The 23,999-nt window shown below is 35.9% G+C and overlaps 3 protein-coding genes across 6 annotated transcripts; all 3 read left to right on the top strand.

The window, feature by feature from the left end:
- The first annotated feature begins 869 nt into the window (after positions 1–869).
- Positions 870–2,647, top strand: LOC147518585 (replication factor A protein 1-like). The gene is made up of 4 exons (XM_086593959.1): positions 870–1,013; positions 1,139–1,412; positions 1,500–1,590; positions 2,527–2,647. The coding sequence occupies exons 1-4, from the start codon at positions 870–872 to the stop codon at positions 2,645–2,647; spliced, it is 630 nt and encodes a 209-aa protein (XP_086450085.1).
- A 3,098-nt stretch (positions 2,648–5,745) lies between these two features.
- Positions 5,746–16,914, top strand: AT-HF (HIS HF). 4 transcript variants are annotated; one of them, XM_086590395.1, is made up of 19 exons: positions 5,746–6,001; positions 6,084–6,163; positions 6,390–6,484; positions 6,767–6,870; positions 7,099–7,268; positions 7,361–7,475; positions 7,609–7,664; positions 7,768–7,806; positions 7,960–8,058; positions 8,345–8,407; positions 8,495–8,557; positions 8,695–8,777; positions 9,017–9,125; positions 9,224–9,277; positions 9,447–9,534; positions 9,650–9,687; positions 10,565–10,670; positions 11,170–11,336; positions 16,663–16,914. In XM_086590395.1, the coding sequence occupies exons 1-19, from the start codon at positions 5,878–5,880 to the stop codon at positions 16,720–16,722; spliced, it is 1,713 nt and encodes a 570-aa protein (XP_086446521.1). In that variant the 5' UTR covers positions 5,746–5,877; the 3' UTR covers positions 16,723–16,914. The 4 variants fall into 4 exon arrangements, with proteins under 4 accessions (XP_086446521.1, XP_086446520.1, XP_086446523.1 ...); XM_086590394.1 differs by having other exon boundaries at positions 7,762–7,806; XM_086590397.1 differs by lacking the exon at positions 6,767–6,870 and having other exon boundaries at positions 5,752–6,001; positions 7,762–7,806.
- Positions 16,915–22,910: 5,996 nt separating this feature from the next.
- LOC147518583 (ethylene-responsive transcription factor 11-like) lies at positions 22,911–23,459 on the top strand. Its single transcript, XM_086593958.1, has one exon. The coding sequence runs from the start codon at positions 22,911–22,913 to the stop codon at positions 23,457–23,459; it is 549 nt and encodes a 182-aa protein (XP_086450084.1).
- The last annotated feature ends 540 nt before the right edge of the window (positions 23,460–23,999 follow it).

Raw genomic sequence — 23,999 nt, 5'->3', positions numbered from 1 at the left:
CGCTTATTTATCCAATCTAGCAGCTCCTCTAGGGAATTGATTCTCTGCATGCTGAGATACGCAAGGTGTTTTTGATATTTGATCCAACTCCACGTCTTAATGGCAATGAGGAGTCATCATTAGAAACTATGCCGTATTAATTTATCTCTTAAACCACAAATGTATCACACAACTGATGCACACCTGCAGTTGAGAATTCCTTCTCCAAAGAGGCATCCTAATAGTGGCTACCACCTACACGACGTTAATACACCAATTAAGTACCCATGTTAGTATCACAATTTTCAATTTCCCATGCAAATATAGAAAGAAAGAAAAAAAGAGAAAATCAATTAAGTAGGCGAAATTAGTAATATCTGTCTCGATTGTGCATTACACATAACTGAACACAAATACTCTGCCCAACTCATAAAAAAAAACATATTCATTCCAAAATGTAGTGCCATTTCGATAACTTCCCATCCAATTTTTTATTTGCATTGAACCGTAGGACATTTAAGTATATAACTACCTTTTCCACTAAGTAAAATTTACATTCATTGAATTGAGAAAAACTACCATATAAAATGCAGTTACTGCAAGTCGTCTATTCTCGAACTTTTTGACCCAGTATAGCAATTACCAACTGCTTTGTTCTCAATCTTCGCAACACTTCAGATTTCTCTTTTCTCAATCGTCACTCTTTTCTCTTTAAATGGACATGCCTTTGACATATTTCATATGGTTCCCTCCCAATAGTAAAAAAAAAATGATTCTCTCCAGGTGCTCCTTCGCTTCTCTCCATTCCATACTTTTCCTTTCAGATAAATTTCATAATGTTGATTCTTTTCTTCATACTTTTTTAATTTGTTATTCAATTGTAGATCGAAATGGCGGCAACTTCATTGGACCAGATTGATAGGTCTAAGAAACATTGGAAAATTATCATTAGAATCTCAAGAACTTGGGAGGTGTTTGACTTTGAAGATGGCGATAAACGCATAAGCTTGGACTTGATATTACTTGATACCCATGTATGTATCTTTCCTTCTAATCTTTTGGCAATGAATACCATATTTTTTTAAAAAAAATGTGTTATAGTAAATAGAACCATTTGGATTAGAAACCAAATTGCTAATTTATTAGTTATGTTATACAGGGCAATCAGATGCATGCTTCTGTTCCTGAAGAAGATGCTCTTAAACATGAGCGTGTTCTCCAAGAAGGAAACATTTGTATCATCACAAATTTTAATGTAGGATTAGCGAGAAAGATTTTGCGTCATGTTAACAATATACACATGATATTCTTCAAATGGGATACAGTTGCTAAACTGATGAATGACCAATCTAACAACTTCCCAATGTATATGTTCTCTTTCAAGCCTTTCAATGCCATCAGTTCTAGCTATGAAGAAACTCAAAATGCAACTGGTAATCACACATATAACGGAATTTCAGCATTACAAACTTATACAAAGTATTCATTACCTTAAAACACTTTTTGCAATTGAATTACAGATGTCATTGGGATTTTGATATCTATGTCCTACATTAAGGAAGGTACATCAAGCATTTCTAAGAGAAGGGATATTATCATACAAAATGAAAGGTAAATAAACTTATAATAGGCAGTGCTCATTTGTATATATAACATATAGAAATTATAATAGAAAATGTGTTGTTATTTATGTAGAGGTCATCAATTGAAGATTACACTTTGGAAAAAAAAAAGTCTCGAAATTGAAGAAGATAATATTCGAACATTTACTATTGCTCCTATTGTAGTTATTACATCCACAAGTGTGACCTTCTTCAATGGTACATATTTTACAAAAAAAATGTGCTTTGACATAATTAACTTCGGGTACAAAGTTATAAACATAATCAAATGTGTTAAAACAGGTGTATACGCTCTACCATCTACAACTGAAACCAAGGTTTAATTTATACTGATTTAGACATCCCAAAGGCACATCCTTTGGAAGAAATTATCAAGTAATATATTGTGCTTCTAATAAATCTGAAAGCTACATCTCCCATGAGCAATTTACCAACATGCGTACTTATATACATTTTATAGATGCGAGGGGAAAAATACTCAGTTGTTAACAATGCCATTTGTATTGACTTACGACGATGATGTTTTGAATAATCTTTACATAAAAACATTGCGGGAGATGATAAATGCATTGGATAAAAAGCCTTCCATGGTAAGGAAATAGCTTATATAATTTGTCTTTACCAACTCTTTTTTGTTCGACTCATTGAAAAATAATTACCATAATTATTTTTTTTGTGTTTCTTCACAAACACAAGGTACAATGTACACGTGTGAAGCAAAAATTTGTGAAGTGCTACATGATTTTAAGCTTTTTTATTATGGCTGCAGTAAATGTGTTAGAAAAGTGATACGCATAAACAACAATGATTGGTGCGATGGTTGCCATACTTTTGTTACAGATGTGAAGCCAAGATTTGAGCTAAAACTGTTATTTTAAATCAATTTACATATTTTATACTTAACAACTTTTTCCCTTTTTGAAAGGTATATGATTCGAATACAAATTGAAAACTCAACACATTCTATATCATTGGTGGTTTTTGACAAACTTGCTAAAAAACTTATATTGGATCCTATTGAAAAATTGGTTGATATGGAGAAATAGGTTAAAAGAAATGGTCAATGTTATTAGAATATTGTTTGTAACGAGTGTGACGTTTATACTGCAGTTCTTACTTACTATATTGTTGCTATGTTTAGGATAATGGTTTTGAACTGATCAAAGAATAATTGAAGAAACTGATAGGAGTATCTTTCACTTTTGAAATTAAAATAACTCCATTTAATTTGAAAGATCAGAATAAATCATTTACTGTCAGCAAAATCTTTCACATAGATCAATATATTTAGATTGGTGGCATACATGAGAACGTCCAAAATGTTTAGTATCCGACTCACTTACTATTATGTATAAAAGGTAATATTTCTTTGTAAAGTACACTTAATTGTTATTTATTGCAAGATCAAATAGTTATTGATCAACAAGACAAGGATTCCTCGGAAGAAAGCATTTTGATTTCCAAGATGGTAACCTCAGACAAAACAAATACAAAGGTACCTTTTAACTTTACTTCTATGTCACTTTAATATTATGATATGATTTTCCCACCGTATCACATTTAAATTAAATGATTTCGATGTTTTTTTCATAGTCTGATACAAATGACGCTCCTAATGATTGCTCAACCTTAAGCTACAAGTCAAAGAGAATAAAGAGGACAACTTATAAAGTAATAAGTGTGATATCAAATTTTTCAGGACCAACTACAACTACAACATATCATTTACTAAACAAAATTAAATTGTTTTGTTTGCAGAAGCAAAATTGATGATAGTCGAATAACTGTCGATGTTGGTAAGGAGTTTACTGTCGTATCTATATATGTTATTTTATTTTGACTTCCTTCAGCATAATATTTGTAATAATAGATGAATAACTCTCACTTATGAGACTGATTCGTTATGGTTAACCTGTTGAGTTATCATACTATACAATTTATTCTTTTTCGTATTTCTATCTCACATATATATAGTACTAGGGGTGGCACGCATATTCTATTTAAATTGAAACTCTAATACAAATGGGACTGAGATTCCCTTTTCATCCTGCATTTAGATCGTGGCATGGACTCCAATATATGACACCCGTGTAGGGCGTTAGGTTGCAGACTTGCAACTTGGGCTTAGGAGGTCAGAATTATATTCATGTTGTGTTTGAGGCAAACTGCCATCTTTTGTTTTCTGCAAAGTTTCAATATGAGCTTGGCTCCTTATCCTCTTCCCTTATTTTTAAAACAAATCATTAACATCCTCCTTTTTCAGTGCATTTCTATCTAACACAAACCAATATGAGTTTGGCTCCTTATCCTCTTCCCTTATTTTTAGAACAAATCATTAACATCCTCCTTTGCAGTGCATTTCTATCTAACACAAACCAAACAACTCTATTGTTTAATGACAATATTTATTACCAAATCAGGAACTAGAAATAACTTTGATCACGAGCCATCATTTTGTTTGCCTCATACTTTCAACTGTGTTGTCTGTATAACATCCGAGTATTTACTCAGTATAAGAATTTGACATATTAACTCAAACTTTAAGTTCAGATGGCTTAGTACGCAATATATGCTTAATCCATGTTGCTTGTATACCATCCAATTCTTTATTATGTGCAAGAATTCAGATGGCTTAGTATGTAATATATACTTTCAAATACATTTGTATCCATATTACTACACCTCTATATCTGTTGTTACTCTTATGTACTTAAATGTAAACTCTACCAATCCAAATAGATTAGCCTGTGCAACGCACAAGCCAAAGAACTAGTAAATCTCTATTTTTGTAACTTATGAATTGTGATTAAGTCAACTTTCTTTCTAAGTGCATTCCCAATGCAAACAGTTTTGAGGGGAAATAGCAACTTGTCACTCTTATGAGCAAAAAATAATGGCCCGATGCAAGGTGACAATGAGAGTAGTTTTTTTTTTTTTTTTTTTTTTTTTTTAAGTGAAATTTTTTATTAATAAATATAACGAGTTTTACAAATAATTAAAACAAGCCGTGCAACAAGTTATTTCATTCTGTCCCGCGACTTTTTTTCCCCTTTCAGACGGGATGTCTCGTACCATCAAATAGTCTTATATGGAAGTAATAAGTTGTTAGTTGCATTGGAAATGCTCTAACGTGTCCGGAAAGTATGAGGAGAAATAGTCCTATATGGCGTGTCCGGTTTTGCTGTCCCAAGTGCAAGCTATCCTAGCTGTCCAACCAATCAGGTTGAAGCATTTTGGACTCCTCCATAATTATTGTTTTCATATAATTATACAAAAGCCCTTCCCCAATCACCCAAATCTCCCGTAATTTAAGTCCATAATTAATTGATAACCAACAAGAAAATGAAAATAATCCAACTTTCCAAGAACGTTGGGCCTTCTTCTTCATAAAAGTTGGTCGTCGCTCATTTGCATGTTGCTTTGTTTATAGGCCAACCAAGAAAATGTGATTATTTCTTTTTTAGCTTGCATTAGAAAAAGAGCATTCTTTGATTTCTGTCTAGCCTCTAGGGTTGCCCAGCTCTAAAGTGGAATCACCAGGTGAGGACCCATGAAGTTTTGGCTAACATTTTAACAAGTTTTGATTTGCGGCTAAAAAACAACCCATTCCTTGATGAAACACAGAGGCTGCTAATGAAATATTAGTTTCTCGGACAAGAACTGCTCAAAAACCAAACTAAATAAAATGAGCAATTTTTACCACTTGATCATGTGCAATTGTGCATACATTTGATGTCAAGTGACTATAACAAATAAAACATGCTACAATTGAATTAAACTTAGGAAATTAGATTCACTTGGCCACCTTCAAGTGACTATAACTCTTTTGTTTATGTTTAACCCAAAACAATCCAATCTATCTAATAAAAAGGCTTGGTGTGGGGGCCATAGGGCTCTATCCGGTGGCTACTATTGTATTTCACAAGTTGTGAGTTTGTGACATGGCAGATCCAAAGTTTTATAGAGTATGTACAGTCTACAATGTTAATTTGAAAGAGTACTGGATCATTGTTGATTTGGTCAACAATGAATACTTTGTGGGCTAGACTTTTATCATTGGATTGGTTAGGGTTGGGTTTAATTTGTGACAGTGCCTTGGGCACGGGCTATATACTAGTGAATACTAAAATATGAATATAAAAACAGACTTGGAAGAGAAAGAAGAAGCTTTGTGCATTGTCAAGTCCATTTTTTCACCATCTGTTTTGGTAAATGGTCACTTAAATCTCGGGATTTACGGGTCAAACCAACGAAACGTAGCTGACCATTTGAGACAATGGAGTCGGCGCTACTTCCTTCACACTTCTTCTCTACTAAAACTGAACTTTCTAGAAACAATCTCAATTTCCAATCAAAGAGAAGCTTCTCTATTCGCGCTTCAGCACAAGGAGCTGATACAGGTTATAAAGTTGATATCTTTTTCACTTTATTTTTCATTTCTTGTATGGAAATGTTTCGTTTAATGTTTGTTTGAATGTATAGTGACACTGTTGGATTACGGTGCTGGGAATGTCAGAAGTGTGAGGAATGCAATCAAGTCTCTTGGTTTCAACATCAAAGATGTAATCATCTCTTTTATCTCTCTCTCTCTATGTTTTAGATTGTTCAATATATGATTATGACGTCATTTATAACTTGTTTTGTTTTCTGTATTGAAGAAAAACATGAAAATAGTAGTAATCCAAATATCTCAAATGGTGTTTATTTGTTTGGATATGATACTTTTTTTACACTTATCAAAGATAGAAAACATGTAGTTGATTAGTTTATCGTTTGGAATGTTTGTAGGTTCAAACACCAGAAGACATTCTTAACGCGGACAGCCTTATTTTTCCAGGGGTTGGGGCTTTTGCTGCTGCAATGGACGTGCTGAATAAGAATGGGTAAGTTCTTAGCACTGCATTATGCTCTGATAATCTGCTCTTTCGGAAAGATAAAGATATTTTGAAGCCTGCCTTAGTCTGTAGTTGGGATCAAAATGAACTTTAACTCAAACTTCCGCCCTTACTTAAACTTGAAAATCTGGAGAGGGCTGTTCCTATATCAATCATCTCAACAATCCTTCATTTGCTATCCCTATTTTACTCCTATTCTCATCGATATTGTCGTACCTGTATATTAACATTCAGAGATAATTATATTCTACTAGAATGTATGATTTGCAGGATGGCAGAAGCGCTCTGTGCTTATATTGAAAATGACCGTCCCTTTCTAGGAATTTGTCTTGGACTTCAGCTACTTTTTGAATCTAGTGAGGAGAAAGGACTAGGTAGACATATATCTCATGCCTATGCTGAATTCATTTAGCTTTAGCTTTAGCTTTACTTTTGCTACTCTGGTTGAATGAAGTACACGGTATTTTTTTTTTGTTAAAATGCAATACATTAGTGGAATTTTTACCCCCCGCAACAAATATTTTCTGAATGAAGCTATTTTTTTCCTTCTACTTTCTCTTTTTAATCCTTCTTGTTTTCTCTCTGTATTACTTGCTTCTCAGTGAAAGGTCTTGGCTTGATACCTGGTGTTGTTGGACGTTTTGACTCTTCTAATGGCATCAGAGTACCTCATATTGGATGGAATGCTCTGCAAATCACAAAAGGCTCGGGAATTTTGAATGATGTTGCTGAACAGCATGTCTATTTTGTTCACTCATACCGTGCGGTGCCTGTATGACGCTGCCATCCCATCCTCCTTTCTTTGATTACACGACTCTGCCTGAAGTTAGGCTTCTTCCAACACAATTTTTTTGTTTATTGTAGTCAACTGATAACAAAGAATGGATCTCATCAACATGCAATTATGGAGACAACTTCATTGCATCTGTTAGAAGGGGAAATGTCCATGCAGTTCAGTTTCACCCAGAGAAGAGTGGAGGCAAGAAAGTTATTGTGATTTCAATGTCTTATATGCGTGTTTTTACTGTTTTGTTCATTTCAGATTTTAGTAGCTGTTCTCTCTTCTAGTATTACATCATAGCACTAACAAATGCCTAAAATACATTCTTCAGATGTTGGTCTTTCAATACTGGCAAGGTTCTTGCATTCGAAGTCATACACAACAAAGGTAGTCTCTGAAACTTCAGAATACAATGATTACAACATAATTTTCTTGGTCACCTGTGTTTTTTTAATTCAACTGACAATCTGAAGCGTCATACAAGATACAGAGGGATACTAAAGGGAAAGCTTCAGGACTTGCTAAGAGAGTAAGAATTCTTGAACCTGGAAATGAGATTTTTCTGGAAGTTAAAAAAATTATCTAATTTATTTTCTGTGAAACTTGTGCGTTTACTTTTTGCAATATTGTCTACAAAATTTACTTTCTAATTACCAATACTCACTTTTGATTCTTTCATCAGGTAATTGCGTGTCTTGATGTTAGGGCAAATGACAAAGGAGACCTTGTTGTGACAAAAGGAGATCAGTATGATGTGAGAGAGCATACAAAGGAGAATGAGGTTTGTAAATAATACTTGACTTATTTTTTACGTTAATTGAAAAAACTTGCTATGCTACTTTTGAGCGGGTAAGGACACCTTATTGCAAAGGAACAACTCGGAAAAAGAAAGGGCAAAGCTAAGAACTAAGTTGTTTTCACATTTTCTCTATGTGATAAATCAATATAAACTTGAATCAACTCGACTCGATTAGTCTGCATGATCCTCTTCACTAAGCCTTTGTTTAGACTTGTATTGCTGTGTACTGTAATTAAATGTTTCCTTTGCTTCACTTAATCATTGGAAGGTGAGAAACCTTGGGAAGCCAGTGGAGCTTGCTCAACAGTACTATAAAGACGGGGCTGACGAGGTATTATCTTCTTTCTACTGCAAGTGTAATTAAGAAATGTTTGTACTAAATTATTGAGCTATGGCGTGTTGCTGAATGCCTTTGCAGGTTAGTTTTTTGAACATAACAGGTTTCCGCGACTTTCCTCTGGGAGATTTGCCAATGTTGCAGGTCTGTGGTTCTTCTCTCACACTGTATGTTTTATTTTTGATAAATCTTTATGATAATTAGAAAGAAATTTCATTTCCGATGCTAAAATCAGTTCCTGTTTAAGCTCATCTTTTCTGATTTGGGACTATGCTTTATAGGTACTACGGTACACATCAGAAAATGTATTTGTACCACTTACTGTTGGTGGTGGTATAAGAGATTTCACAGATGGAAGTGGGAGGTATTGTCTTGTACCCAGTTGACCAATTTATCTCTTTTTTGTTTGTATTTTTTTTCCTATTATCTTCTTCTGTGTTTCATCGACACAAATGAATAGAATGGAAATACTTTTAACTTTCCTGGTAGTGTGATAACTGACTAATGCGCTGTTAACATATTGTTGGGGTTGATGGGTAATTGCTAATTATAGTCAGACGACTGTTGTCACCTTAATTATTTTGTTATGTTTGTCTTTCTCAGGCACTATTCTAGTTTAGAAGTTGCATCAGAATATTTTAGATCTGGTGCAGATAAGGTTTCCATAGGAAGCGATGCAGTTTACGCTGCAGAAGCATTCTTAAGAACTGGAGTATGCAATTGGAATCTTATTTTTTCAGTTTTGTAATTAAGATCAGTGACTGACTGTTTTATATCTCCCCCTAATGTTTCATGTATTTACCTTTTAAGGTAAAGACTGGAAAAAGCAGCTTGGAGCAAATTTCTCGAGTTTATGGGAATCAGGTAATTTTCAGTTCTAAGGTGATCAGAGTTTTGAAGTTTTGTATCTCTCTCCGCTCGCTACGAGCCATAAATCACGTAGCTTTGTGCATTTTGTTCTTTACTACATACCTAGATAGATATACTTAAAGCAGTTCCTTTGTGGATTAGTGATTTAACACTTTTTTCTTAGGCAGTGGTTGTAAGTATTGATCCTCATCGAGTGTATCTCAAGAATCCCAAGGATGTGGATTTCAAGGCTGTAAGAGTTGCAAATCCAGGTAAACTGCTCCATCTTATCTTGATTTCTAAGAACAGTCTTCTTCTTGGTGTCATCTACTTCTACTCATTATCCGGTTTTCACTTATACTAAATTTAATTTGCATACATTTCTAGGCCCAAATGGAGAAGAATATGTGTGGTATCAGTGCACGGTAAGCCTCATCAGATTTCATGATAGTTGTACCATCCTTGATGCCAAGACGCTATTTCTTGTGTATAACCTCGAACATTGAAAACCGTGTGGAGGAATTGGACTAGTTCTTTTCCTTTTAATTTATTTTTATTATCATTCTTTTCTAAATGGCTAGAAAGTTGTGAAAGGATATCAGGGAGTGTTAAAGAGATCTATTGTAATTCTTATTATGTAAATGTTACCAATCAATATAAACTTACTCCCACTTTCCATTCGTAAATGTGTGTGCGGGGGTGTTTGAATTCGGGAAAACTGATTTTCGAGATAAAGAATCGTAATTAATTTTAAAGTTAGAAGGTGATTTATCATAATTCCAGTAACACTTTTTTCCATTAAACCAGGCATTTTCCCCTCCTAAGTCCTATCCCATCTCTTGGTAAAATAAATGGCGAGTATAACCTAACAGTAGAGAAAGATACTTATGATGGTTGTTGGGGTGATAAAGGTATCTGTTAAATTGTTAATGAAGAAGAAGAATTACTTGTGGGAATATGCCAAATCTTCTGTCACGGTTGGGCATGTTGTGGAAATGAGATTCCACAAATAACTAAGTCACACAGTCACACCCCTAGACGAAGTACAGTTATTGAAGCTTCAGCTCAACAAATTTACCCATTTATGGTCAGTTTGTTTTACTTCCATCAGCTTTCTAGTTCTTAAGATCATACTCTTGACTAGCAAGTTTCGGAACTTATATTGCTCATTGCGTCATTAGGGTTACTTTTAAAAAAAAGGAAAGATCTATCTTTTGATGGTAAATGCATTTAAGTCTTCTACCCACGTTAAGATTCTACAACTTTATCCAATGGTCCTTTTGTGCAATGCGTTGCAACCAGGTTAATGGTGGGAGGGAGGATCGTCCTATTGGAGCTTATGAGCTTGCCAAAGCTGTTGAAGAACTCGGAGCCGGTGAAATATTACTAAATTGCATTGATTGTGATGGTAAGTCAACAGTTATCATCCCTCAATTAGTCAATTTCATAAGCCCAACTGTCTTCCATAGTTTATCTGCTTGTGGTGGGGTGTTGCTCCGAATCACACAAACTTCTGGAACAAAAGCCTAAATAAAGACCTCTTCTTGTAGCAGTGAAACACCCTTCTACCTAAAGCTGACACGAACCACAAGTATTTCATCTGAAACAAGTTAACTGTAAACCTGATGATGACATATTTGCATTTAATCTGAAAATCTGATATTATCAGTAATCTTAGGTTAACTTAATTGTTGAAAACTAAGTGGGAAGTAGAACCTTTCTAAAAGAGTGGAAACCACAACCAGTAATCTAAATTTTGCCGATAAGTGATGTTCTTAAGAATATATACGTCAAGCTTCTCTCTTTAAGAAAATTTAACTCCCAGGTATTCAGTGTTCACATATTTAAGGGTTATTTGTTTTATTTTAATTTTAATTTTAATTTTTAATTTTTAATATGGAATGCAGGTCAAGGAAAAGGGTTTGATATTGACCTTATAAAGCTGGTTTCGGATGCTGTGACGATCCCTGTAATAGCAAGTAGTGGTGCTGGCACAGAGAAACACTTTTCTGAGGTTTTCAGAAAAACAAATGCTTCCGCTGCTCTTGCTGCTGGCATTTTCCATAGGAAGGAGGTAAATATATCACCATCTAATTATTTTGGATCTGTGATATTTAAAAGTTTGTGGGTGTTTACAATTCAAATTGGGGGCGGGAATAACAAATTGCATTTTGCACACCATATCTTTCTACGGCATGTTGTACTCATATGGTTGTTTCCAGTTTTTAAATGTATTTGTAGCACTATGTATGTCATTTCTCTAGACTTGATTAGGCCTATAGTGTTGGATTGGTGCGTTTTGAATGGTGCACTTGACATCAATTGTTTGCTTTGCATTCCAAATATATTGTAAACTATGTGTACCATTTCCCTAGACTCATGGATTACTTTCCAATTTCCGTCAAGACATAGATGCATCTAAATATATATATGAAGTGTAATTCTTTCATGCTATCGACATATTTAGGCCAAATAACATATAGAGTTGGCAACCATGTCAACTTTGACATAAGAAGGTGAATTATTGATCAAAGTATGGTTGATCTTTCAAGCCCATAAGTCACAAAAGTCGTGAATTGGATGTAGGGGTTCAAGTGGATAGTTGAAAATCTGGAACCTGTTGTAATTCTTAACTTGTTACCACTATAGAATAATAAGAAGATTATGGACAAATGAGGAAGAAAAAGATGGAGAGAACTATGTTTGTTCATTCTCCCATCACCTTGTATTTATAATATTGTTTACAACTCATGACATAATACTAATAAGGAAAGCAGACAAGATATGATACCATATCATATCATATCATATCATAAGAGATATCATATGATATGCTATGCTGGAACAATATATTTTCCATTACTCCCCCTCAAGTTGGTGTGAAGATATCTATCAAACCCAACTTGCCAATCATAGTTTGTAGGCAGCTCTTGGCAACCCCTTTAGTGAGCACATCTGCAACATGGTCTTTTGTGCTAACATACGGGGTACAAATCACTTTCTGCTGAAGTATTTCCTTGATGAAATGGCGGTCAACTTCGACTTCTGTCATGCTGAACCGGATTCTGTGCAATGCTGATAGCTGCTTTATTGTCACAATAAAGGTTCATTGGTTCCTGCACATGAATTCCTAGCTCCCCAAGTAATATTCTCAACCACAGAAGCTCACATACTCCATGTGCCATTGCTCTAAATTTCGTTTCAGCACTAGATCTAGCAACCACAGGTTGTTTTTTGCTTCGCCAAGAAATAAGATTGCCTCCCACAAAGGCACAATAGCCTGTTGTAGACCGTCTATCGGTGATAGATCCTGCCCAATCTACATCACTATAGGCTTCTACTTGAAAGTGTTCAATTTTTTTATATAAGATTCCACGACCGGGAGAGCCTTTAAGGTATCTCAGCACTCTCTGTGCTGTCTCAAGATGTGGTGTTCGTGGTGAGTGCATAAATTGACTAATTGCACTAGCATCATAAGCTATATCAGGATGTGTGTGAGAGAGATAAATTAGTCTGCCCACTAGTCGTTGAAACATCTCCGTGTCTTGGACAGGATCTCCATTTGTATGATTCAAGCGATGATTCTGATCTATAGGAGTATCAGTGGGTCTGGCACCCAAAAAACCAGTCTCTGATAAAGTGATAATAGATCTAATACATACTTTCTCTGAGAGATGAAGATTCCTTGCTGTGATCTAGCGACTTCAATTCCTAGAAAGTATTTCAATTGGCCAAGATCCTTAGTCTCAAAGTGAGGCCAAGAATGGCTGCAGTTTGGTAGTCCCTGATGGATCATTCCCTGTCACGACAATATCATCCACATACACGATCAATGCTGTAATATTGCTTCATGTGCGTCTCACAAACAAGGTATGGTCAGCATGGCTTTGTGAGTAACCTGCCTTTTTGACGACCTGACTAAATCTTTCAAACCAATCCCGGGGAGACTGTTTTAGTCCATACAACGATTTTTTCAGTTTGCACACACAATTGTCACTCTCTGCCAGTTTCAAACTAGGTGGCAACCTCATATAGATCTCCTCTTACAAGTCTCCATGCAAGAATGCATTCTTTACATCCAATTGATGTAAGGGCCATGACATGTTTGTAGCCAAAGAGAGAAGTACCCAGACTGTTATCATCTTCGCCACAGGTGCGAAAGTCTCTAGATAATCTATCCCATATGTCAGAGTAAATCCTCTAGCGACTAGCCGTGCCCTGTATTTATTCACTAAACCATCTGGGTTATATTTCACGGTGAAGACCCACTTACACCCAACTAGCTTCTTCCCTTTAGGTAAAGGTACAAGGTCCCATGTTTTATTTTTTTCAAGTGCTTGCATTTCTTCCATCATTGCTTTCCTCCATTGTGGTTGCCTAAGTGCATCTGCAACACTAGAAAGGATAGAAATTGACGATATTGCACTAACAAAAGATTTATACTTAGGAGACAGAGTTTTGTATGAGACAAACCATTCTATAGGATGTTTTGTACGCAGATCCTTGCGGACTGCAACAGGTCTATTGTCCATATTAGATGGTACATGACTGGTAGGAACATCAATAGAGACATTATTAGAGACAAAAACATTACCTGGGTTAGGATTGGAAGGCAGATTGGGTTGTGGTGGATCGGTGACTTGATTTTTCTTCTTAGTTCTTGTGTACACTTTTAAAGTAGTACGACTTCTGTCTATTTCAGGCTCCTGATTAGGCATTGTTAAAGTAGTATCACTTGTGTCAATTTTAGCCTCTTGATTAGGCTCAAGTACTGGCATCGGCATAGGCAGAGGAATGGATCCCTCTTTTATAATAACAGGCTCCCCCTGAAGAGGGATCTGGACATCAAAGAAAGTTACATACTCAACAAATGTGACATCCATTGATACAAACCGATGATGAGTCCCTGGATGGTAACACACGTATCTTTTCTGAGTTCAATGCCTTAGGATCCAACTTATCCCGATGAGGGTGATGGATGTGGACATAACAAACACAACCAAAGACTTTGGGTGGAACGATAAAAGTATGATGATCAGGACACAAGAGAGATACTAGGGACTTGAAACCAAGAACACGAGATGGCATGTGATTGATAAGATATGATGCTAGTATGACAGATGCAGACCAATACTGTTTGGGGGCATTCATACCAAAACGAAGGGCACGTTCAACTTCTAGGAGATGACAGTTTTTCCTTTCTACTTTCCCATTTTCTTGAGGGGTTGACACACATGATGTTTGGTGGATGATGCCATGCTCATAAAAATAATCCCTTAACCCATTGTCGATGTATTCTCCGCCATTATCAGATCGGAGAATTTTTAGTTTAATATTAAACTGAGTACCGATCATTTTGTGGAAAGTTTTGAAGATTGAAATCACCTCATTCTTTGTCTTCATGAGATAAACCCAAGTGTATCCAGTGTAATCATCCGCAAAAGTCACAAAATAACAGTATCCAAACAATGAAATAATAGGGGAAGGTCCCCAGACATCAGAATGCACAATATTAAATGGAACAGTGCTTTTATTTTCACTAGGTGGAAAGATGGTTCGACAATGTTTAGCTTTCATACAACTATCACAAAAGAAGTCATCAATTGACATAGATGAAAAGGAGGGAAGTACTTTCTTTAAGACTGACACGGGAACATGACCTAGACGATTGTGCCAGAGCATGAGCTGGTCTTTATTGACATGACTACTGCTACTAAGACTAGTTTGATGCGCGGAAGGTGCTGTGGGATCAAACAAATACAAGCCACCGACTTCATGACCATTCCCAATCGTCCGCCTCGTTTCCAAATCCTGAAAAACACAGTAAGAAGGATAGAATGTGACACTGCAGTTCAAATTTTTTGTAAGGCTATTAACAGACAAGAGATTAGTGGCAAATTTTGGAACATGCAAGACTAAGGACAAGGTCAAGGATGGAGAAGCCCTAACATTGCCTTTCCCAGATATGGAGGAATAAGTTCCATCCGCTATCCTTACTGTATCACGACCAGAAAGGATCTTGTAACTAGAAAACACAGAAGACATACCCGTCATGTGATCGGATGCCCCTGAATCAATGATCCAGGAGGAGTTGGATGAGGTGGATGCAACATTATATGCGGATGGTATACCTGTTTGAGCAAATGTAGAAGTGGAAGTGGGTGTAGAAGACTGCCCAGAAAGTTGGGTCATCATTCGACGAAGTCGATCCAAGTCTGAAACAGAAAACTCGAAATCTGGCGATTTCTCCATAAGTTCGAACTTATGTGAAGGGTCAATTCTATTAATATATTAGAGGCTCATATATGTCAACACTCCTCAGCGGGACACGCTGGAAATAAATAGGTAGGAAGGACTTGACATCTTCGCCTGGTAGGAGTTGAACCGGAGACCTCTCAGAAACCAGTGACTCTAATACCATGTTGTAATTCTTAACTTGTTACCACTATAGAATAATAAGAAGATTATGGACAAATGAGGAAGAAGAAGATGGAGAAAGATGGAGAGAACTATGTTTGTTCATTTTCCCATCACTTTGTATTTATAATATTGTTTACAACTCATGACATAATACTAATAAGGAAAGCAAACAAGATATGATATGATACCATATCATATCATAAGAGATATCATATGATATGCTATGTTGGAACAATATATTTTCCATCAGAACCGATTCAAATTCATGTTCAAAAATTCAGAGATCGGATTCGGATTATTATTTCTAACTGAATTTTGATATCTTTGACCTTCTCAGTTTATAGTCGATATATGTTCCACGTGCAACTGTGCAAGTCATTTTTGTCATTGTTAAATCGAACCCATGGTTAGGATTCAAATTGAGTGAGGATCTTGATGAGGGACATTGCTAACATTTCAGTCTTTTTTGTGTCTTAAATTTCAAATGACATTCGTCTTGATAAATTCTCAGTTATTACTGAGCGTTGTGAGACTCTGAATCCACAGCCAACATTTAAACTGAAGCTCTAATATCATGTTAAATCAACATTTACTTGAAAAAACTTGAACATTTGGAGAAGGCATAGTTTATGAATGTAAAGATGAGGCACACAGATTTAACATAGATGGGCACACCACGTGCAATAATAGCATGCCAATACGCTATAAAAGATTTGACATCAATGTGTTCTCTCATTATTCCAAATCAGAACATCATGTGCTAGAAAACAGTAAAAGGTAAAAGTACAAGCATCTACGCTAAAGATTATGGGTAACATGTTTTTGTAATGGATATCACGATCTTGTTGCTCAACCTTGCTATTCATCTATGGTCGGTGACCGAGGTCACGGCATGAAAATCGAGGAATTACTGCTCTCTTTGAAAATTGGTATGCCTAGACATTTATGTTCCTCAGTGATTTTGTTCTTGATATGTGCAGGTACCCATTCAATCTGTCAAAGAACACTTGCTAAAGGAAAGCATAGAGGTGAGAACGTAGTCAAAACCCACATTATTTTGCTACCTGTCCCTTTTTGTCAGGGACCTAGAGAATTTTGTTATTTGATCAAATGTTCTCTGAGAGGCTGGGATCTTTTTAAATTTTTGTGGAAGATGGATAGATATTTTTATTGTGGTCTATTTTTGTAGGATGCTTTCTTTCATTTCCCTTTATATATATATTTTTTCCTAATGCAACTAATGTAATGTTGAGGAATTTTCATTGTAGTTTCTTACTAGAGTTGAATTCCATCTAAAAACTATGGTTGTAGTTAGAGTTTTAGAATGACTCTTTGTTTGTTAGCAACCGTGTGGGTTGAGTTTGGGTGTAGTTGAGTTTAGGTGTACCAACTGAACTGCAGTAAACAGATTTTTTGTTGTATTATGTTGTAAATTCTACATCTGAGTAACGTTGAATTAACTATTCCTCTTTTTTGTTATGTATCGAGTTCTGCATTGTACAGACACCATCGCAAAAATGATTGATTTAGTTATAAGTGAAAAATTGATTTGTTCCATGATGAATAGCTATGCTTAGCGTCATGAGTCAAGCCAGTGTTAGGTTAAGCGGTCTTGTAGACTAGTTGGTCACTCAGAAGTCAGAAGAATTATGTTATTTTCATACTCGCTATCCCAATCAAATCACAGGACGGTGGCATACCTTGACCACCAAGGGTTCGACATTCAATGAATTCCTTCTTGCCACGAGCCAAATGAGTTCTTATTTGTCCCCATATTCTTTCTTTGTTTATCAACTAAGACGCGTGAAATCCTTTGGTGTGATACTGTGATGTTTGCCTCACAAAACTTGTTAAACTTTGGGCGTTTGTTTTGCTTTGCTGAATGCTGAACCGAGGGTGGACCACTTCTTAAATTTTGTGTTCATGCAGCGTTCTTTACAATTTCCTTATTAGCATTCAGCCAAATTATCCCTCATTGCATTTCGCCCCCACCTTTCCAATCACTCGATACTGAACGCTGGTTGTTTTCAAGTGAATGTGAATCTGTACCTAACGCTAGTGAATTTGGTTATGGGACCACTTTCCATTACACAACCAAAGCCTTTTAAGAGACTTTTCTTTTGGTTGTAGAAAACATGCCCAGCGGACATTTATTTTAACTTACATTCGGCCAAGCAAACTTTAGCTTTATGCCGAGCAAAGCAGTAGTATATCTTTACTTCTTTACTTCTTTTGTTAAAAGTGATTTATACCCTTTAGCATGTCATGTGAAAATTCACTAGACAACTTAGTGTGTGAGCGTCCTTGTTTGTCATAAAATGCACATGGAGAAAATTTGGCACGGGGAATTTAAAACTATGATTTTATGCACCATACAGCAAAAATGTACCTAATCTTTATCATATGCACACGGAAAACAGAAGTTAAGACTGAATAGGTAGAAATGTGACAAATTGGATGATATTGATGGCGGTTGCTGGTTGAGGACACTGTCATGCAAAGAGTGCGACGGACCGAAGTTCTTTCCGCTCGCGTTCAAAACTCCAAGAAAGACTAATGATTTTTTTTCGATGATAAAAGGAAAGACTAATGATAGTTGTAGTCATAGTGTCATACAGTCGTTATTTCATGCCCCTACTGTATTTGGATTTTGGACATGATACTAGAGATCAAATTTGTCCACATATCATAATAACACACAGTTTGCTGGTTAAGCTCTTGTTATTTTATTTTTCCATCAAACTTATTAATGCGAATATCTAAGACACTGTGATAGTAAATGGTGTTTGGAAAAATACTTAATATCGCGAAGGAAAAATAAGCACACATTACAGTTTGGAAAATTCAGTAACAAATATGGAACAATGTGCCACGATTCCACGAATCATATTGATAAAATTACCTTATCACAGTTAGTTCACAAATTTAATTTTCAGAGAAGTAACTCTCGAAGACAAAAAGAAGAAAAAATCACTCTCAAACCCACCATTTTTTTTTTTTTTTTGGATAACGAGTTTTACAAATGATTAGGACAAACATGCAACAAGTTGCGCTGCAAGTCCTTTCTGAATAGCAAATCATATCTTTCTAAATACAAACTCGTTAGAACCAACTATTATTATGTTACTGTCCATAACTTTCTGCAACCTCTTAAGGAGCTCAACAGACTATTGTGTCAAGAAACCAAAAGTGTCAAAATTGAACAGAATGAAATAATGCTGGTTAGCTTTACAATCATCCTCGTGTTTCTCAATTTTCCCTACCGCTGCTCTATTAGCTGTTTCTTCCACCTCAAAGACTTCATTCCCAAACCCTACCAACGGAGAGACTCCAATTACATCAACACATGCATACTTTCATTCAAACCAACTGTAGATCAATACATCCGCAGATCAATACATTCGGATCAGTGAGAAAATTGACAAGAGCCTCCTTCTTCACTTGTACTCCAGCCTTCCAAAATTCATAGCATAAAATGTCTCTAACATGATCATGTCGGTATTTGAAACCTAGAAAATGTCGACAATGTGCTGCATAGTTCCCGAAGGCATCCAATCTATTCTTTTTGCAAACAGGGCATAAACCACCGACAGAGTACAAAAGAATCATGAGACGGTACTAGAGAAAAGAACGATACTCCACCGACGACATACACTGTCCAATCTCCTTTATCGGAATAGCAAGTCGAATCATTTGCGTGTTCCGACTGCAAGCATCCCATGACTGCCTTTTGATGAGCAGGCAAATTAAACTCCCTCTCGAGACCAGCAACAATCCTACCGTAGAACTCTTCTGCCAAAACGTTTTGTGGCTTTGAGGGGACGGTAGCATTCACAGTCAAAGAATTAAGGTCAAAATCGGGTAGGCAGAGACTTAATGCACTGCTCAACGAGATAATTGAGGTCAAACATTTATTATTATTATTTTTTGTATTCACAAACAATTTAGGACAAGTATATTCCTGACTGCGAAATTAAAAACGGCCCGGGTGGTTAAAAGTAAATTTACTCCTAACGCAAAATAAAAAAAACGGCTCGACCTAACCAAAACAACCTGGCTTAAGTAGTATGAACAATTGTTGTTCATACCTCAACATGACCTATAAACAATCTTTGTTCATACCTCAACATAGTGTATGATTAGGGAGAACACCTATTGAAATCCTAATTGTTCATACCTCAACATAATGTATGATTAGTAAGAACACCTATTATAATACGAATACTCATTATTCATATATATTCGGAATATGAACAACTATTATTCCTATCTTAACATGAGCTATGAACATTCTTTGTTCATACCTCAACATAATGTATGATTAGTAAGAACAACTATGAGAATATAAACAATCATTGTTTATACATATTTAGAGTATAAACAATATTTCAACATAATCTATGAATAATCTTTTTATTTATATATCAACATAATGTATAAGGTAAGTTCACTTATTTGGGGTATGAACAAATATTATTCATACATGAGGAGTTATGAACAAAGTTCCTACTACAACGACAAAAAAAATAAAATCGGAAGATATTAATTTCAAATCTGGACTATTTGTCCTTAAATGTTATTTTCACCCGAAAATTGGGTTATTTTGGGTTTGAATTGATCTTTTAGACCAATTTTTTGTTTAATTTTAGACAATGTAAGGGCATCTCCAATGGGGGGTGTAAAATTACACCTCCACCTAGGCTCCACGTAGGTGCCATTAGGATTTTACACCTCTAATTGTAAAGTATTGTATAGCTCATAAATATCCACACTCTATACTCTCCAATGGAAGAGTGTAAAAAAAATAGATTTTAAACTCGGACGTCACTCCAGTGACGCCCCTCTTTAATTTAAACCTGGGGCGTCGGCTGGGTGGCGTCCGAAGTTAAAAAATAAAGCTTCAAACGCGTGTGTTGAAGTGGCGTCCGAAGTTTTTAAGTTAAAAACGAGGCGTTATTTTAAGTGACGTCCGGGCTTTTTATTAACTAATAGCGAGAGGGGGAATTCCCCACCCTCTCTATTAGCTAATACACTATTACCTACGGTTTAGCACCTCCATTGGAGAGAGTTTTTTGATATTTGGAGTGTAAAATTTCCACTCTATACGGTTTACACCTCCCATTGGAGATGCCCTAAGGTCGCTCAATGAGCAAAATCCATATCCAATACTTAAGAAGCCGTAACAGTAATAACTTGATACTGACGATCAGATCGATTTGAAATAGCGTCAGATTTAAGGTGGACAAAAGAAGATGTATATCCTGTTAATGTGATATTTCAGATCATGAGTTGCCCATTATATGGGGTGTGAGTGGCGGATCTAGGATTTTGAATCAAGGGGCCTGCTAGTTCAAAGTTTAACTTTTTTTTTTTGGGTGGTGAAATAAGATAGCTACTATTTTTTTAGGACGGAAATGTTGGGGGCTGCCGCCCTCTAGATCCGCCCTGGCACTTGTAGCATTCACATTTGTGATCAATATTTGGCTAGGTGGGTCAAGCTTTCACATATGGAGTGAACTTGACTATTGTGCATGCATTCTGGATCTGGAGTGAACCTGACTTTCCTCATTTTCTGTTGCATGCCAATGTGAAATTGTATCTCACTGATGACTGAACTACTTTCTTTATAATGGCTGGCCCCATCGCACCTACCTACTGAGTCTTCTCTCCGCCGGCCCGCAGACATCCACGTCCTCAAAATCTCAAATAACTCAAGCCCACCTTGTGACACCAGATTCCAATATTTTAGGTCCCACATATAAGAGTATAAGACAAGGACTTTAACTGTTGCACTTACCGTGCAAGACAACCTTGTTTCCTAGTGGGCAGCAGGGTGCAACTCTCTACTAATTTTAAATTGTAATTAATATCTTTCCATATTAGGAAGCATGAGCTGGTCAAAGTATTTTTATTCAACCTGTAATTAAGACACTTAAATTAGATTTATTAATTATTAAAGGTGCTGTCACCATAAGATTTCACGACTTTGCAAAGGGTCTTACCTTTAAATATTCCTAAGTTGAACTTTATTATTTTCCACACGTGAAAATCAGTATCATAATCTCATGGTATTCTGATAAGAGTTTTATTCTTTTTTGGTAAAGATAAGAGTTTTATTCTCTAGACATACATGTAACATAGTCAAAGGTAAATGGACTTTTGGAGTTATGTGGTCATGTGGCGTTGGCCCTGTCTTAATGATCCTAATATTCTACGCGTTAATTGGAAGAAATAAAATTCTCAATAGTAATCTTACAAAATTGGGGCTGCTCTAATGCTATATAGATTTGGAATGGGCATTAATTGACTCTTTTTTTGCTTATACTAGTGAAATGCGATATATAGTAAAGGTTGTAAAATTTGTGGGTGATAATACCAGAGATTTGGGATTCGAACTCTGTCAGTATTAAAAAGTTACTGATTTTATTTAAAATATATTTATCAATAAAAATGTGATATATTTTAAAATAAGGTTGAATTGTTTATTATAAATTCTGTTAAAAAACGACAATACTAGTGATAGTGTGAAGATGCTTTATATTTATTTATTTTTTTATTGATAGAAAAAAAAAATCACTTTAAAAATCCAGTGTCAATTGATCCGCTGTTGAATTTGTGCAGTGAGTGAAAGAAATTTTTTATTTGACAAATGACTAATTGTTAGAGATCATCCCAACAAATCCTTTTAATATTTTACTTCGTTTTCATTTTAAAGTCATTAACTTAACACTATCTAGTATTTTTCGTGGATGGCAAGAATCATTTTCCCATTTTTGGTAATTACCACTACATGGTTTTTCTCACAAGAAGATAATCAAGATCCACAATCAAATCAGACATCCAGCTTTACAATCCTTTATCGTGAAGTGGGTCGGTCCATAATCAATAAAAAATCAGAAGCTATACACCATCCGATCATCTCATTTCCTAATCACACACCATTCGAAAATCAAACCAACGAAAAATTACCGATAAATTGAAGATACTCAACAGCACCACATTTAATACAGCCTACAATGCCGTAAAAACCTCAGAGCATTAAAATCCCAAGTCTACCCTCAACAATACAAAACAATTACCTGTCGGGTTTAACTAAGACCAGCTTTTCTTTCCCTATAAATAACACCCTACACTTGCACTTCCTTCTCTCATCACTCTTTTGGTCCCTCCTCAAAAGCCTTTTCCGTACACAATACATCTCCTTTCCCAGTAAAAACATTACGGGCTAATGGCGGTGGAAACACTCCATTATCGAAAACATGGCTTTAACGTTACTAGCTCTGGAGAAAAAGAACTGATGAGTCCAGTCAAGGCTAAACAGGTTAAGGAAACGCATTATAGAGGTGTACGTAAACGTCCATGGGGTAGATATGCAGCTGAGATTAGAGATCCATGGAAGAAGACAAGAAAATGGCTTGGTACTTTTGATACTGCTGAAGAAGCAGCCATGGCATATGATGATGCTGCAAGGAATCTTCGAGGGCCGAAGGCCAAGACTAATTTTGGTGATGGAGGTCTTTTTGGGTCGGTGATTTCTTCGCAGTATATTCATCGATGGAATCCTCCGGCTTATGTCACCGGAGGTGGTCGGAATTTCTTCCAGCCGACATGTGTCCCGATTGGTATTCCTATGGGTCCGGGTTTGAGTTTGGGTTCGAGTGGTGGGTCGGGTTTGGGTTGTTTTAGGTTTGAGAGTATGGAGCAGGAGAGGAAGGTTGTGAAAGTGGAGAAGGAACCTTTGGCGTTCGATCTCAACTTTCCACCTCCTGATTTTTAATCCGGTTGTGGGTTCAAGAGAATATTGACTCGGGGTCTACTGGATAAAAATGCTTACTGTCGTTTAAACTCCGGCATGTTTTGCTCTTTTAGTCTTAATCTCTTTGTTACTGTTTTACCCCTAGTTGGTGGGTTTTATTCCTCTTTTGTATAGTTATGAAGGGATGGGAATGTGATTAGGGGAAAGAAATTAAATGAGTATAATTAACTTTTGATTTTCTTTGACTCCTTTCTTTGAATTGAATACTTGAATGTGACTGTTTTTCTTTCTACAATTTACTATGCAGTAACATTAAAGTGTTTGAAAACTAAAAAAGCTGATATAAGCATTTTACAGCATTGTATGTGATTTGGTGATCCTTGTAATAAATTAGCCATGACTCATGTGCACAGTGCACCATATTGATGACTCAAGTATGACGAAGAAAAAGATTTGGTAAGGAAGAAAATATGGAAAGACTAGGGAATCTTTAAGAGTAATTCTTTCAATTTAAAGAAACGGCCAAAAATGTTTTCTGTAGTAAATGTTGCACAAGGATAT

This window comes from Coptis chinensis, chromosome 2 (assembly GCF_015680905.1).
Source record: "Coptis chinensis isolate HL-2020 chromosome 2, ASM1568090v1, whole genome shotgun sequence".
NCBI lineage: Eukaryota > Viridiplantae > Streptophyta > Magnoliopsida > Ranunculales > Ranunculaceae > Coptis > Coptis chinensis.
Note: the sequence above shows the minus strand (reverse complement) of the source record. Positions and strands in the feature narration are given on the sequence as shown.

Bases quoted from the DNA above. Each gene is read 5' to 3' on its own strand.
- LOC147518583 (XM_086593958.1), top strand. From the start codon at position 22,911: ATGGCGGTGGAAACACTCCATTATCGAAAACATGGCTTTAACGTTACT.
- AT-HF (XM_086590394.1), top strand. From the start codon at position 5,878: ATGGAGTCGGCGCTACTTCCTTCACACTTCTTCTCTACTAAAACTGAA. The intron at 8,059-8,344 runs GTTTGTAAATAA...AATCATTGGAAG, and splicing joins AGCATACAAAGGAGAATGAG to GTGAGAAACCTTGGGAAGCC. The intron at 9,535-9,649 runs GTAAACTGCTCC...ATACATTTCTAG, and splicing joins TGTAAGAGTTGCAAATCCAG to GCCCAAATGGAGAAGAATAT.
- LOC147518585 (XM_086593959.1), top strand. From the start codon at position 870: ATGGCGGCAACTTCATTGGACCAGATTGATAGGTCTAAGAAACATTGG. The intron at 1,014-1,138 runs GTATGTATCTTT...TATGTTATACAG, and splicing joins TGATATTACTTGATACCCAT to GGCAATCAGATGCATGCTTC. The intron at 1,591-2,526 runs GTAAATAAACTT...CCTTTTTGAAAG, and splicing joins ATTATCATACAAAATGAAAG to GTATATGATTCGAATACAAA.